Here is a 13,836-nt window from a genome sequence, read left to right as displayed (position 1 = left end):
GTAAAACACTGACTATAACTGAAGTTATTAATGCTATGCTGGCAGAACTCCCATACGAAGTAAAAGGAAAGCACCGGCTTCTCGCTTACAAGTGATCTCATAAACCCACACTTAGCTTGTCTGTGTTGTGTTTCCTTTTTGACCCTGCACCCAGACCATGGTCACCAGGACTGTGGATTTTTGATGAGTTAGCAATGCCATGCCTCCTTGTGAGGCATCTGCATCAGTGGCTTCCAGAGGAGGGCGCTGCTCCCTGGAGCATTGATTGGGCTGTGGGTCCAGGGTAGGCAGCTCGTGGGACAACAGTGGATGTGCCAAAGGAGGTCCCAGGTTTGGAGTTGACTTCTCAGTTTGGCCCTATCCCTCACTTCTCCACGGGCAGTTCTTTTCTGTTGGGTGTGAGATTTCTTGGGAGACGAACTGAAGACAGAAAGAGGGAAATGAAGAAATTGGCATTATGGAGCACCTCCTAAAAGCCAGGTATGTCCCATCAGTTGGTGACATGGTTCCTGAAGGTGGGCACGGGTCTCTTACAGCTGGGGATGCTGGAGCTTGGAGAAATCTGTCCTTGAAAGGTCCAGAGGTCCAGGAGTCAGGAAAGGCTCCACCCACACACTCTGCCCCTCCCACCCAACACTTTCCAAGCCAGGGCACACCATACTCCTCAAGACCCAAGAAATCGGGGCCCGGCACAATAGCGTAGCAGTTAAAGTCCTTGCCTTGAACGTGCCAGTATCCCATATGGACGCTGGTTCTAATCCCGGCAGCTCCACTTCCCATCCAGCTCCCTGCTTGTGGCCTGGGAAAGCAATCGAGGACGGCCCAATGCCTTGGGACCCTGCACTCGCATGGGAGACCTGGAAGAAGTTCCTGGCTCCTGGCTTAGGATTGGCTCAGCTCCAGCCGTTACGGCCACTTGGGGAGTAAATCATCAGATGGAAGATCTTCCTCTCTGTCTATCCTCCTCTCTGTATATTTGCCTTTCCAATGAATATAAGTAAATTTTTTTTTTTTAATAAAAAAGACCCAAGAAATCGGCCAGAAATTGAAGGGGGAAGTTTCAGCCATTCTATTTTCATAATGATACCTGTTATAAACTTAACCTTTATGCTCAATTCAACACAAATGGATCCTGGAGTAAGGTGTTTATGGATGTTATCCTCTACAGCTTTCCTAGATCACAAGCAGGAAGCTGAATTGGAAGTAGAATAGCTGTGACTGGAACTGGTACCATGTGGTATGGTGGCACATGAAGGTGGAGAATCAACCTGTTGAGCCACCATGCTGGACCTGCTTAGAGAAGTTTACCAAGAGATGTTAGAGCTGCAGGGTCCCTGATGAGGTTACCAGGGAACACAAGACTCCTCATTGTACATTCTAAGGGGAAACACACACACAGGGAGAGACACAGAGGCAGAGGAGGCTCTGTGGAGGCCTGAGACTCCTGGGAAAGACACTGGAGCACCTTGCTCTGCTGTGAGTGAGATGCGAGGGTAAGGGGAAGCTGGAAGTTGGGAGGGAATGAGGAAGCAGGACAGCCCCCCTCTCCACAATATACACATACCACATCCCACAAATCTTCCATCCAATTTTTCACTCTTCAATCCCGTGACAGCTAAAGTCAAGAGCCTGGAATACAAATCAGATCTTCCCTGTGGGTGACAAAGACTCAACCATCTGACCGCTGCCTCCCAGGATATACATTAACAAGAGACCTGAACCTACAAAATCCAATAAGCGATGCAGGCATCCTCACTGTCGCATCAAGCCCCACCCCTAAACTTAGCTTTTGAATCCATTTTTCCATAACTATTTTCAAGTATCCTCATTTTACTGTGAATGTGTGGACTTCATCCTATGTGAGCTGTGCCTCAATCCATGGCCATTCTCATCCTTACTTTATTCAATGTTTAAATTGTCCCATCTTAGGCCAATGAAAACCTTTTCCAGCTTGAGCTTAACGTCTTTGGGCCACCTGTAGAGGCTTTGGTAGCCCTCTTGCTTTCCTGTATGAGGGAAAAATGATTTTCTGTCCCAGACCTGCAATGGGGCCTTGGATATGTGCTTGCTCTGAGTGGGCGATGGATGCTGTGTGCACAGCTGGAGGTGAGTGTAGGACAAAACCTCCATCATTTGCAGGAGTTTTCAATGTGGGAAATGCCTGATTTTTCACTAAAGGGAAAAACTTAATCATAAGGTGTTATTCTGATGCTTCGGTTCAACTCCAGGATTTAGACGGATGTATGGAGCTTCCTTCATCTTTCAGTCTCTCAACCACCGGGGGAAGTTCTCAAAGATGCAAGCAGAGTTATAGATTTGAGCTTTCCTTTGATGCAATGACCATCTGAGTAATGACACCAGGAAGCGCCACAGTGTCAGGCTTGCTTGACAGTTCTGCCTCTCCCCAGGACTGGGCACATGATAAGGTTCTCCAGAGCCTTGCCAGCACTCATGTCTGGATGGCTACACCCTGGGATCCATGGCTTTTCTCCTTTCACATTTTATGAATTGCTTTTTCATTTGATTTTTGTTTTGCAGTTATGCAAAATATTTACTGGCTGCCGAATCAGCTATATGAAACTTGGCACATGCAAAAATCTGCCATCTCAGCATCCATTAGCTTCTTCTTCTCCATATATTAGGGGGCACTGAAATACAATGGTTCGAGTCCAGAGTAATATCCTAGTGGTTAAATCCTTACCTTGCATATGCCAGGAGCCAAGTTGTGTCCTGGCTGCTCCACTTCCCATCCAGCTCCCTGTTTGTGGCCTGGGAAAGCAATAGAGGATGGTTCAAAGCCTTGGAACCCTGCACTGTGTGGGAGACCCAGAAGAACCTCTTGGCTCCTGGTTTTGGATCAGCTCAGCCATCTGGAGAGTCAACCAGTGGATGGAAGACCTTCTCTCTGTATTTCCTCCGCTATAAATCTGCCTTTCCAAGAAAAACAAAGAAACCTTTCTTTCTTAAAAAAAAAAAAAAGTATGATATTAAAAGAAAAAAGGAAATACAATGGTTCACTCTTCTCAAAATGATTACATGTATTTTATGAGAGCCTTACTGAAATAAAATTTACTCACCACAAAATTCATCTGTTTGAAGTGGGGTAGGGGTTTCGGAGAAGGCCAGCAACATTCAGCCTAACAGTAAAACTCCCACCTCCCACACTGGAGGGCCTCAGTGAGAGTCCTCCCACACTGGAGGGCCTCAGTGAGAGTTCTTGTCCACTGTAGGGTCTCAATGAGAGTCCTCCCACACTGGAGGGCCTCAGTGAGAGTCCTCCCACACTGGAGGGCCTCAATGAGAGTCCTCTCACACTGGAGGGCCTCAGTGAGAGTCCTCCCACACTGGAGGGTCTCAATGAGAGTCCCTGTCCACTGGAGGACCTGAGTGAGAGTCCTCCCACACTGGAGGGTCTCAATGAGCAGCCCCTCTCACACTCAAGGGCCTGAGTGAGAGTCCTCCCACACTGGAGGGTCTCAATGAGAGTCCTCCCGCACTGGAGGGCCTCAGTGAGAGTCCTCCCACACTGGAGGGCCTCAATGAGAGTCCTTGTCCACTGGAGGGTCTCAATGAGAGTCCCTGTCCACTGGAGGGCCTCAGTGAGAGTCCTCTCACACTGGAGGGCCTCAGTGAGAGTCCTCCCCTCAGCTCCTGACTTCAGTTTCCTGTTAATGCAGACCATGGGGGGCAGTGTCCATGAATCAAGTGACTGGATCCTTCCCACCCTTGTGGGATACCTGGGTTGAATTCTCGGCTCCTGGTATGTCTCCAACCCAATGCAGCTATCACGGGCATTTGGGGAGCAGGGTAGCAGAGGAGCACTCTCCTTCCCTGCCTCTTTGCCTCTCAAAATAAATAAGATGTGTGTGTCTTCTTAAATGACACCATATAATAACTGCTTTCCTCTAATAATTGCTTCTTGCAATAATAATTACCAGACAGCACCCACATTAAAATAAGGACAGCATCCTTATTCATGTCCAACAACTGTCTTGTATAAAAGTACCATGATTTATTCACCAGTGCCCTATTGATGCACTCATGTGGATCATTTTCTGGAAAACGTCTATACATTTCTGTATTTCTGCCAATACACCTTTGGCACAAATTTGTAGGAGGAAAATTGTTGCATCTGAGGATAAATGCATGTCTAATTTTTCCAGACAGTGCCACAAATCAATGAGACTGGCCACCTTCCAGTCTCGCTAGCTTTCTTTTAATTTTTTTTTTTTTAAATTTCAGATGATGCTAACATAGTTGATCATGGTGGGAAAGATCCAGGGTTAGGGAAAAGTGGGTGTGATCAATGTTTCCAAACTTTCTATTTCTTCTTCCCATTTCTGGGGTGGGGAGGAGGAAGATAAGCGTAGAAGCTGTACCCAGCCTCCCAAGCATCCCAGGACCTGGGAATGGGGAACAGGGAACGGCTGCCCGATATCAACCCAGGGTCCCAAAGTGCCTTGCCAGCTTAGTACGTTGTCAAATGACTGTGTCTTCACTAAGCAGCTAGCAGAGGAAGCATGTCTTGGTGTGGTTTATCTTGAGTTTCTTTCCCAGTGAATGGACTATGCAGCAGTTACTTCTCAGATCCCGCCCTCATTTACTACCCAGTTTCCTACACTTTGCAAATTGTTCTCTGATAGATCATAAAAGTTCCTAATTTGTTATTTTTAACTTTTATAATGCCATGAAAAAGCATTTTGTTGTTTTGTGCAAGCAAATGTATCAGTCTTTCATTATTCTTGCTTTTGAAACATAGTTAAAGGCCCGGTATGGTAGCCTGGTGGCTGGGGTCCTTGCCTTGAACATACCAGGATCCCATGTGGGCACTGGGTCTAATCCCAGCTGCTCCACTTCCCTTCCAGCTCCCTGTTGTGGCCTGGGAAAGCAGTCCAGAACAGCCCAAAGCTTTGAAACACTGCATCTGCATGGGAGACCCAGAAGAAGCTCTTGGCTCCTGGCTTCAGATTGGCTCAGCTCCAGTCGTTGCGGCCAAATGGGGAGTGAACCAGCAGATGAAAGATCCTTCTCTCTGTCTCTCCTCTTTGTAAATCTGCTTTTCCAATAAAAATAAATAAATCCTAAAAAATAAAGATTTATGTCCAAAGCCAGAAAAGGTTCATGCTGTCCATTTATTTGATGGTGTTAAGGAACTAATCTGAGGGGTTTGATAATGGTATTGAGTTGTGTGTGTATGTGTTTAGTCCTTATCTTTTACAGACCCATGGTGAAGGGGCCACAAATTGAGTCATGATGTACATTTGCCTTAGGGACAGAGAGGAAGACACCGATGACATGACAAGATTGGCCTTCAACTGATCATTATGGAAGTTGGCTAATGAACACCTGGGCCTCACTTCACCATTCTACTTACTTTCATGTGTGTTTAAAACTTCAGCCATAAAAAATTTACAAAAGGAAAGGGGATTTAAGTTCTAAAGGCTTTGGAATACAGAGCTGTGGAGAACTTTGCTTATCAGACTTTGCAAGGAGTAGCTGCTTTACCTAAGCAAATCTACAGTCAGAAGAGGACACAGCGGAAAGACAATGCTGCCCGTGGTCACAAAGGACACCTCTGGCTCCAGGCCAGGGACACTTTCTGACCCTTCTCTTCATTAAACATTTACCTGGAACTTGACTGTATTTCTCAGTTAAACCTAAAGCTCCTATGTAGGCATGCCCAGGTTTAAACATCTGTGGAGTTCCTGAAAAGTAGGTTTTTGAGTTTATGTTTTTTGTTTGTTTCAGACCACCTTTGAGATTTCTGAAGTGTTTCCAAATAAATATGCTATCAGTGTGACTTCATGGAGTCTTTGAAAATTTAAGCAATGTGTCTTACAGAAGTCAGGCGACAGTTCCTGTAAGTTGTCCCTTCCATATTCAGCCACTCAGCAAGGTGAACGCCCAGTCCTTCAGGGAAGTGTATCCTCCAAGGTGTATCCTCTGCATGCTGAGCATCTGGAGGAGGGGCCTTAGCCCCTCACGAATCAGTGCTTTCATAGCCCTTTGCAAAGCGTATGGAACTGCACACAGAAATCAAATATTCAGATAGAACTGAGACATTAGGGAAGGATTCTTTTTTAAATTCCATACTGGACCCATGTGTTATCTCTTAAATATTAATAGAATTACCTGTTTTGGAAAAAGATAAACAACCCTGTATTGACCAAAGGCAGTGATGGAACTATAGATGCTGTGACCCAGCAATCCCACATCAGAGAACTCTGTGTGTGTGTGTGTGTGTGTGTGTGTGTGTGTGTGTGCAGTGCACACATCTGCTTGCAGTACAAAAACTATACCAACAAGACTGCTCACAGTAGCCAAGTCCCAGAAGCAGTTTAGCAGCAATGTCTGGGGTCATGACACAACAATGAAGGTGAAGAAACCAGTCCCACACATGAACAGGGACGAGTACTAAAAGCACTGCTGGTGGAAAGCTACAACACAGGCAGGAACACATGCATTTTATTTATAAATTGCTGCTGAAGAAGTATGCTGAGGTGTTATAACTGCCCAGGCATAGGAAGCATACAGGAAGGTGTTAGGCTGCACCCAATTCCAGTGGACGTGATCCTTATAGATGACGGGTGGGGAAAGGAGCTACCTGGGAAAGGACTTGAGGAAATAATTTGGGTCCGGAAATGTTCTGTTTCTAGGACTGGATACTGAATGCACAGGCATACAGTAAAAATAGTTTACTAAACTGGATGTCGATTATATGCGTTTTTTTGAAAAGATGCATTTATCTGAAAGACAGGGTTACACAAAGAGAGGAAGACACAGCAAGAGAAAGAAAAAGAGAGATCTTCTATCTGCTAGTTCACTCCCCAAGTGATCACAGCAGCCAGAGGTAGGCCAGCCCAAAGCTGGGACCCTGGAAGTCCGTCTGGGCCTCGCTCATGGATGCAGGAGCTGAAGCTGTTGCGCCATCTTCCACTGCTTTCTCAGGTACATGAGCAGAGAGCTTGCTTGGAACTGGAGCAGCCAGGACTCAAATCGGCACTCACATGGAATGCCGTCATCACTGACGGTGACTTAACCCGCTGTACCACAAGGCCAGCCCTTCTCCACACCCCCCGTTATACACTGTTATCCAGGTATGTTTCACATTTCTCCTTTTGAAAAGTTACAACAGGGGTTGGCGTTGGCCTAATGTTGAACACTCCTGTGTCCCACACCAGAAAGCCTGGGTTCAATACTGGTCTCTCGCTCCTGACTCCAGCTTCCTGCTAAAACAGACCCCGGGTAGCCCAAGAGTTGGGTCCCATTACCCACATTGGAGACCTGCATTTCACTCTGTCTCGCTTCCTCTCAAAACAAACAAAAAATATGGAAAATGGAATTGAAAGTTTGAAAATATTAAAAGAGTTCAAAAGCTTAAACCATTAACACTAATGAAAGGGCTTTAAGATTACGAGATACATGATTTTTTGTGCTGTCTGTAAGTGAAAATGTATCATTTACAATTATAAGGTCACAAATTGTACAGTCATATAACTCACACTGAAATAAGAAATGCTGTAAAAGCAAGAAATACAGGATATTTAAAGATTTATGTATTTTTTTTTTTTATTAGAAAGGCAGATTTACAGAGAGAAGGAAAGACAGAGAGAGGGAGAGATATTCCAGCCACTGGCTCACTCCCCAAGTGGCCACACTGGCCAGAGTTGAGCTGCTCCAAAGCCAGGAGCCAGGAGCCTCTTCTGGGTCTCCCATGCAGGTGCAGGGGCTTTGGATCATCCTCCACTGCTTCCCCAGGTCACAAGCAGGGAGCTGGATGGTAAGGGAAGTGGAACATCCCTGACATGAACTGGTGCCTATAAGGGATACCGGTGCTACAAAGCAAAGAATTAACCAGTTGAGCTTTTGCACCGGCCCCAGGAAGGGGCATTTAAATGTGTAAATGGCAGGAATATCTAAATGTGTTAAATAATGGTTTGGAAAGACACAACCGTGTATCCAGCTTAAACAGTGATTTGTAAAAGGAAAATATAAAATAGAGAGAAAAACAGCTCATGGGGGAGGAGTGAAATAGTTTTTTTTTAAAAATCCCTGAGTGTATTGTTTTCTATACTTGCGAAGAAACTTTTTTTTCCAATTTATTTATTTTTACCGAAAGGCAGATATACAGAGAAAAGGACATACAGAGAGAAAGATCTTCCATACACTGGTTTACTCCCTGAGTGGCTGCAACAGCCGGAGTTGAGTCGATCTGAAGCCAGGAGCCAGGAGCTTCGTCCATTGGGAAGTAGAGCAAGCAGCCAGGACACGAGCCAAGGCCCATATGGGAGCCCAGCACGTATAAAATGAGGACTTTCGCCACTAGGCTACTGTGCCGGAAGAAACTCTTCATTTTATGTATTGGTTTGTAGTAGGACAAATTTAACAGGGACGTCTGTGGGCCTGGCGCAATAGCCTAGCGGCTAAAATCCTCACCTTGAACGCCCAGGATCCCATATGGGCACCAGTTCTAATCCTGGTGGCCCTGCTTCCCATCCAGCTCCCTGCTTGTGGCCTGGGAAAGTAGTCTAGCATAGCCCAAAGCTTTGGGACCCTGCATTCACATGGGAGACCCGGAAGAGGCTCCTGGCTACTAGCTTCGAATTGGCTCAGCTCCAGTCATTGTGGCTGTTTGGGGAGTAAACCATCAGACAGAAGCTCTTCCTCTCTGTCTCTCTTCCTCTCTGTATATCTGCCTTTCTAACAAAAATAAATAATTCTTTAAAAAAAAGGACATCTGCATATTAGAGATCACGTCACTGCCGCCAATGCCGACTCCTCCAATAGCCCTTTGCTCTGACAACCCTGGCGGCCCTCTGAAGAATCAGCTCACCCCAGCTATCATCCCGCTGGAACCCTGCTGAGGCTGGGTTTCTGGTTTTCGCATTTACTGATACCATACCGTAGCCTCGGCGTACCTGATGTATCCTCAGGTCCATGAGACTGGCTTTGCACAAGGACGGCAGCTTTCCGAAATCCCGCTGAGATTTCCACCTGTTGCCAGCATAAGTCGGCACGAGGAAACCAGGAAACCAGGGCAGAAGTAGCTGGCCTTTCCTCAGGACTTGGTGCTGGCTGGTCCACACGGAGGACTGGCAGTACCTCCAGCGCACTGTGGGCAGTCCTGTACTCCCCTGGGCAGATGAGGAAAGCAGGACTCAGCGTTACAGGAACCGGAGCAAAGTAAGGGACAGAACTGAGGGGAAAGTGTTCATTACAGCAAAAGTGTAAACTGTGCGGTAGGTGTTCTGGTCCAGTGGGTTAAGCCACTGCTTAGAAAGTCGACAGTTCCTCACATTGGGCTGCTGGGACTGAGTCCTGGATCTGCTTCTGACCCAAGTCCCTGCTAATGCACCTGCTAGGCAGTAGATGATGGCCAAGGTTCCTGGGTTTCTGCAGCCCAAGTGGGAGATCCAGATGTAGTTCCTTGGCTCCTAGGGTTGGTCTGGCCCAGCCCTGGTTCTTATAGACATTTGGGGAATAAAGCAATTGATGGAAGACTCTCTCTCTCTCATTCTGCCTTTTAAATAAACAAATAAGTAAAGATTTTACAAGAGAAATAATAATGAAGGTGAAAACTTAAAATAAAAATGTGAGTTGTGGTAATAGACAAAGTGTCAACGAAGTAGATGCTTTAATGAATATATTGTTTTAAAATCAAGGTTAAGGAGTTAGCTTAACTAAAAATTTAAAATGTGGTGAATTACAATTTACCTGACTTTGAGGTTTACCACGTGGTTATGATAATCCCATGTCTGGATCAGCAGCATTCCTCAACTGCAATTTCGCTTGCTGTGGTTTCAGTTCTCCACAGTCAAGCTCAGACCAAAAATACTAAATGAAAACTTCTGGAAGTAAACAGCTGATAAATTTAAAGTAACTTTTACTATGCTGTATTGTTGTTCCATTTTATTATTAGTTATTATTAATCTTACTGTTTATAAATTAAATCTTATAGGTATATATTACAGGAGAGGAGGAAGAAGGAAGGAAGGAGGGAAGGAAGGAAAGAACCTTAGGTAGAGGATGGTAGGGTTTGGAGCTATCTGCAGTGCCTCAGATCAATGAGGAAGAGTGTGTTGGAACAAGTCCTCCCATGGATAAGATCTACTCTGCTGATGGAAGAATAGACCCATAAGTCAGTGGGACAAAGCAGAAAGCCCAGAAATCAGCTCATGCAAGCACAAGCCACTGTTTTTTTTTTTTCAAAAATGTACAATTCAGAGGAGTTAAGTATCCCCTTTCATGAAAAATAGTGCTAGAGTAGCTGGGTGCCTCTCTCTCACACACACACACAAACACACACAAAACACCTCAATCTGGTTCTCACACTTCATATAAAGTTTAATTTCAAATGGATCATATCCTTAAATACAAAATTAGGAGAGTTTTCATGTTTTTGGAATGGTTACAGCAAAACACAATGACAACTGCAAAAGCTGGCAGGATGCAGAGGAACAGGGCCATGCTTATGCTGTCAGTGAAGATGGTAAAATGATAGAAGAAAACATGTTGGCAGTTTTTCCCTTTTTTTTTTTAATATTTGCTTATTTTTATTTGAAAGACAGGTTTTATAGAGACAGAAAGGAGAGACAAACAGAAAGGTCTTCCATCTGCTGATTCACTCCCCAAATGGCCACAACAGTCGAGTTGAGCCAAACCTGGAAGCCTGGAGCTTCTTGGTTTCCCATGTGGGTGCAGGGGCCCAAACCCTGAGGTCATCCCCTGCTGCTTTCCCAGGCCATCAGCAGGGAGTGTGACTGGAGGTAGAGCAGCCAGGACACAAACCAGAGCCCATATGGGAGGCTGGCGCTAACAGGTGGATACCTAGCTTGGTACTCCACCAGGCTGATCCCTTGGCAGTTTCTTGAGAAACAAAATATGGAACTATCATGTGACCCGGAAATTGCATTTTTGGACTATAGTGAAGATTTACGTACACACACACACACACTTAACAGGATTATTTACTGCAGCTTTTTTTTGGCAATCAGCATAAACATCCTTTAGTGAGTGAATGAGTGAAAGCAGTGTACATTTTCGCCATGGATTACTTCTCAACGACACTCAGAACAACTTGGACAGTTGCACAGAGGCAAAGACACCGATCCCCAAAGGTTACATAACATTCTTGAATGAGTGGATTCTAGTTGTGGAGGTCAGATTTGTGGGTGCTGGGGGTTAAGGTAGGAACTGATGAGACATAGTTGTAATCACTAGAGCCGATGAATGGTTTATGCATATGGATCATGTTTCTAGCCTCACTGGCTTTCTACAGTTCAGTCTTTGAATAGTATCAGGTATCTTCATTCAAAGGTTAAAGACTTTGATTTGAGGAGCAGTTTAAGGAAGATCCCTGTTGTCACCCCAAGGCATAAACCAGTCTTACAAATCTTCAAACTTGAAGTCTTGAGCAATGTGGTATGGTGACCATTGCATGTTTTCATTCTAAGCACAAGTTCTGAAATATTTGGTCTTGGACCTCTTTACATGCCTAAGTTACTAAAGAGCCCAAAAAGTTTGGGTGGTAGGCAACTGGTTTGGTTTGATGGTAACTCCATCCATCCATATTTAATGTAACAGAAACAAAGCAGAGGAAATTTTAAAAGTACCAATTGATTTACTGTCTTAAAGATAACAGCAAAATGTCTTTTAGACAATTGATATGAACTTTTTTTTTCAAAATGATTCTTTTCCAAAGCAACAAAACATTCAGTGAAAAGAGAAATACTACTTCTCGCTTTTGCAAGTCTCCTTAATGCCTTGGATTTCCAGTTTGCAAATCTCTGTGTAACAGCTGTGCTCTTCCGTCAGCTTCAGCCTGCTGTGCTCTGCAGCCATGATGGAAGCAAGGAGGAAAACCGAGCATCACACAGAGTTACAGCTGAAAACGGGAGAACTTTGGGAAGCCCCTGAAAGCATCCAGAACCCCCAAGACCCTCGGACCACACACTGAGAACTGCTGACCTAGTGGATATCCCCAACTATATTGGACATTTTTCTTTCCTTTTGGTCACAGAAGTCGCTAAGATGGATTTTTGTTGTTGCTGCTGTTTAAGCCTTTGGAAGAATTGGCGCTTTTGGAAAATTCAGGAAATAGTCATCCGAAAATAGAATGGTGAAAGCAAACAATGTCTCCAGCAGGCTTTGGAGGTGGGGTGTCTGTGGCATTTCTTTCTTTCTTTCTTTTTCCCTCTTGAATAGGAATCTCCGAAGACAAAGTCTGTGTGCACTGAGGAGGCTCCAGCGCTGGGCTGGACGAAACAATGCTCCCACACCGGCCCGGAGCCCCGGGGACACCCAGGTGACGCAGTCCTGGGAAAACCGGGCCGTTTGAAGCAGCTGTGTAAAAGCAGCGTGGGTCGGAGCTTTCCTTTTAACAAGATTAGTCTTGCTTTTCCCCTCCTCTTTATTTCACTGTCTGCTGGCCACCTCTTGGCTCGCATGGTAATGTGATTAGCTGGCCTGTGGCCCACACCACGACCACTGCCACAAAGATCTCTGCTTCCTTGAGGGCCGCATCTTGTGTTTATAGTCACAGGGGGCATTGTTAGCGCTGGGATTCAAATAGAATGGGATATTTACGACACCCTCCTGCCGCCCCCACCCACCCACCCCCCATAAAAGTTGATTCAGGGAGACATTTAGGGAAGAAACAGACAGAAGACAGATGTGCTGCCTTCCCCAGATGCTGAGGGGCCGCAATTGTTCTGCTTATGTAATGACTTTTTATGGCTCCTTGCAAATGCCTCTTTGGACTTTTTAAAAGGTGCCAAAGGCAAATACAGGTAGTTACTGAGAATGTTTTAGTAATCACATCCGACACCCCAACTGGCTGGAGATCCCCCATCCTAGCATGTAGAATAAGCCCACGACCATTCCCTGCTTCACCAAGGCAATTGTGGCATCCTTGCAAGGATCTCCAAGGCAGTGACATTCAAGAGACCTCCAGAAAGCGATAGCGTCCTATGTGGACAACTGTCGCTCCACAAGCCCGTAATGGCTCAATAACTGTGTTAAAGGCAATTCGTGCAACTGCAATGAGAAGAAAATAAAATGAATGGAGCATGTGGATTTCCCTGTCCCATTTGCTTCTTTTCTTCTCATGCAAGTCAAGGTGTCCCAAACATTCTGTAGAAGGCAAATCTGCCCTTAGTATTTGAATCATTTAGGCTCACTTGAGCAGGTGTATGTCCAAGGTAGGCAGTGCTGTCCTGTTGCTTGTGCTTCGATCAGCTTTGGGCTGCGGCGCAGAGTTTACATTAGAGTGATTGGCTCACACTTTAACTCACTCAATGGTCCCAGCACACTGTGTCTGTACTATGCAGGACAGCTGGAGGTACGTGTGCAAAAGGCGTGGAGCACCCCACAGGGCACTCGCTGCCACGTCTCCCCCTCAGGGCCTGGAGATGAGCGGCAAATCTGTCCCTTCCAAGGACTGGTTCAGCTGTCTTCTCCCTTCTTTATAAGCTTGATGCCTCCAGGACCAAGGCTGGCTTTTGGGGCTTCCTAAGTGGTGTGCTGGTAAGTGGTTAACAATCAGCAGTGTCTACTACTGGGATGGGGAACACACTTCCACCATTGCTGATTTCAAGCCCCCCAGTAGGTTGTTGCTGCCCCTGGAATGAGAGGTGCCCACTGGGTCCCTGTCAGCCAGTGCGCTAGTTTCATCCCCCGTGGCCCAGTTTCCACTTCTCTCTGCTTAACTTGCAAGTTAGATGCCCACATACCAGTGTCTCCAAGGAGATTGTGAGCTTCACAAAGTCAAAGAAAACATCTTACCAACTTTGCATCATTTGTTACTGCCTGGCACAGTGCCCCATAGTGGAAAGTCCC

General features: G+C 45.7%; 1 protein-coding gene across 1 annotated transcript in view; it reads left to right on the top strand.

Annotated features, from left to right (window-relative positions):
• Positions 1-2,081: 2,081 nt before the first annotated feature.
• GTF3A (general transcription factor IIIA) overlaps positions 2,082-13,836 on the top strand; it is a 46,634-nt gene continuing 34,879 nt past the window's right edge. The window contains exon 1 of the mRNA XM_058670548.1: positions 2,082-2,106. Coding sequence (XP_058526531.1) covers positions 2,082-2,106 — 25 coding nt within the window. The remainder of the gene's footprint in view (positions 2,107-13,836) is intronic.

Source organism: Ochotona princeps, chromosome 12 (genome assembly GCF_030435755.1).
Source record: "Ochotona princeps isolate mOchPri1 chromosome 12, mOchPri1.hap1, whole genome shotgun sequence".
In the NCBI taxonomy this organism is placed as follows: Eukaryota; Metazoa; Chordata; class Mammalia; order Lagomorpha; family Ochotonidae; genus Ochotona; species Ochotona princeps.
This window is presented reverse-complemented; position numbering and strand designations above follow the sequence as displayed.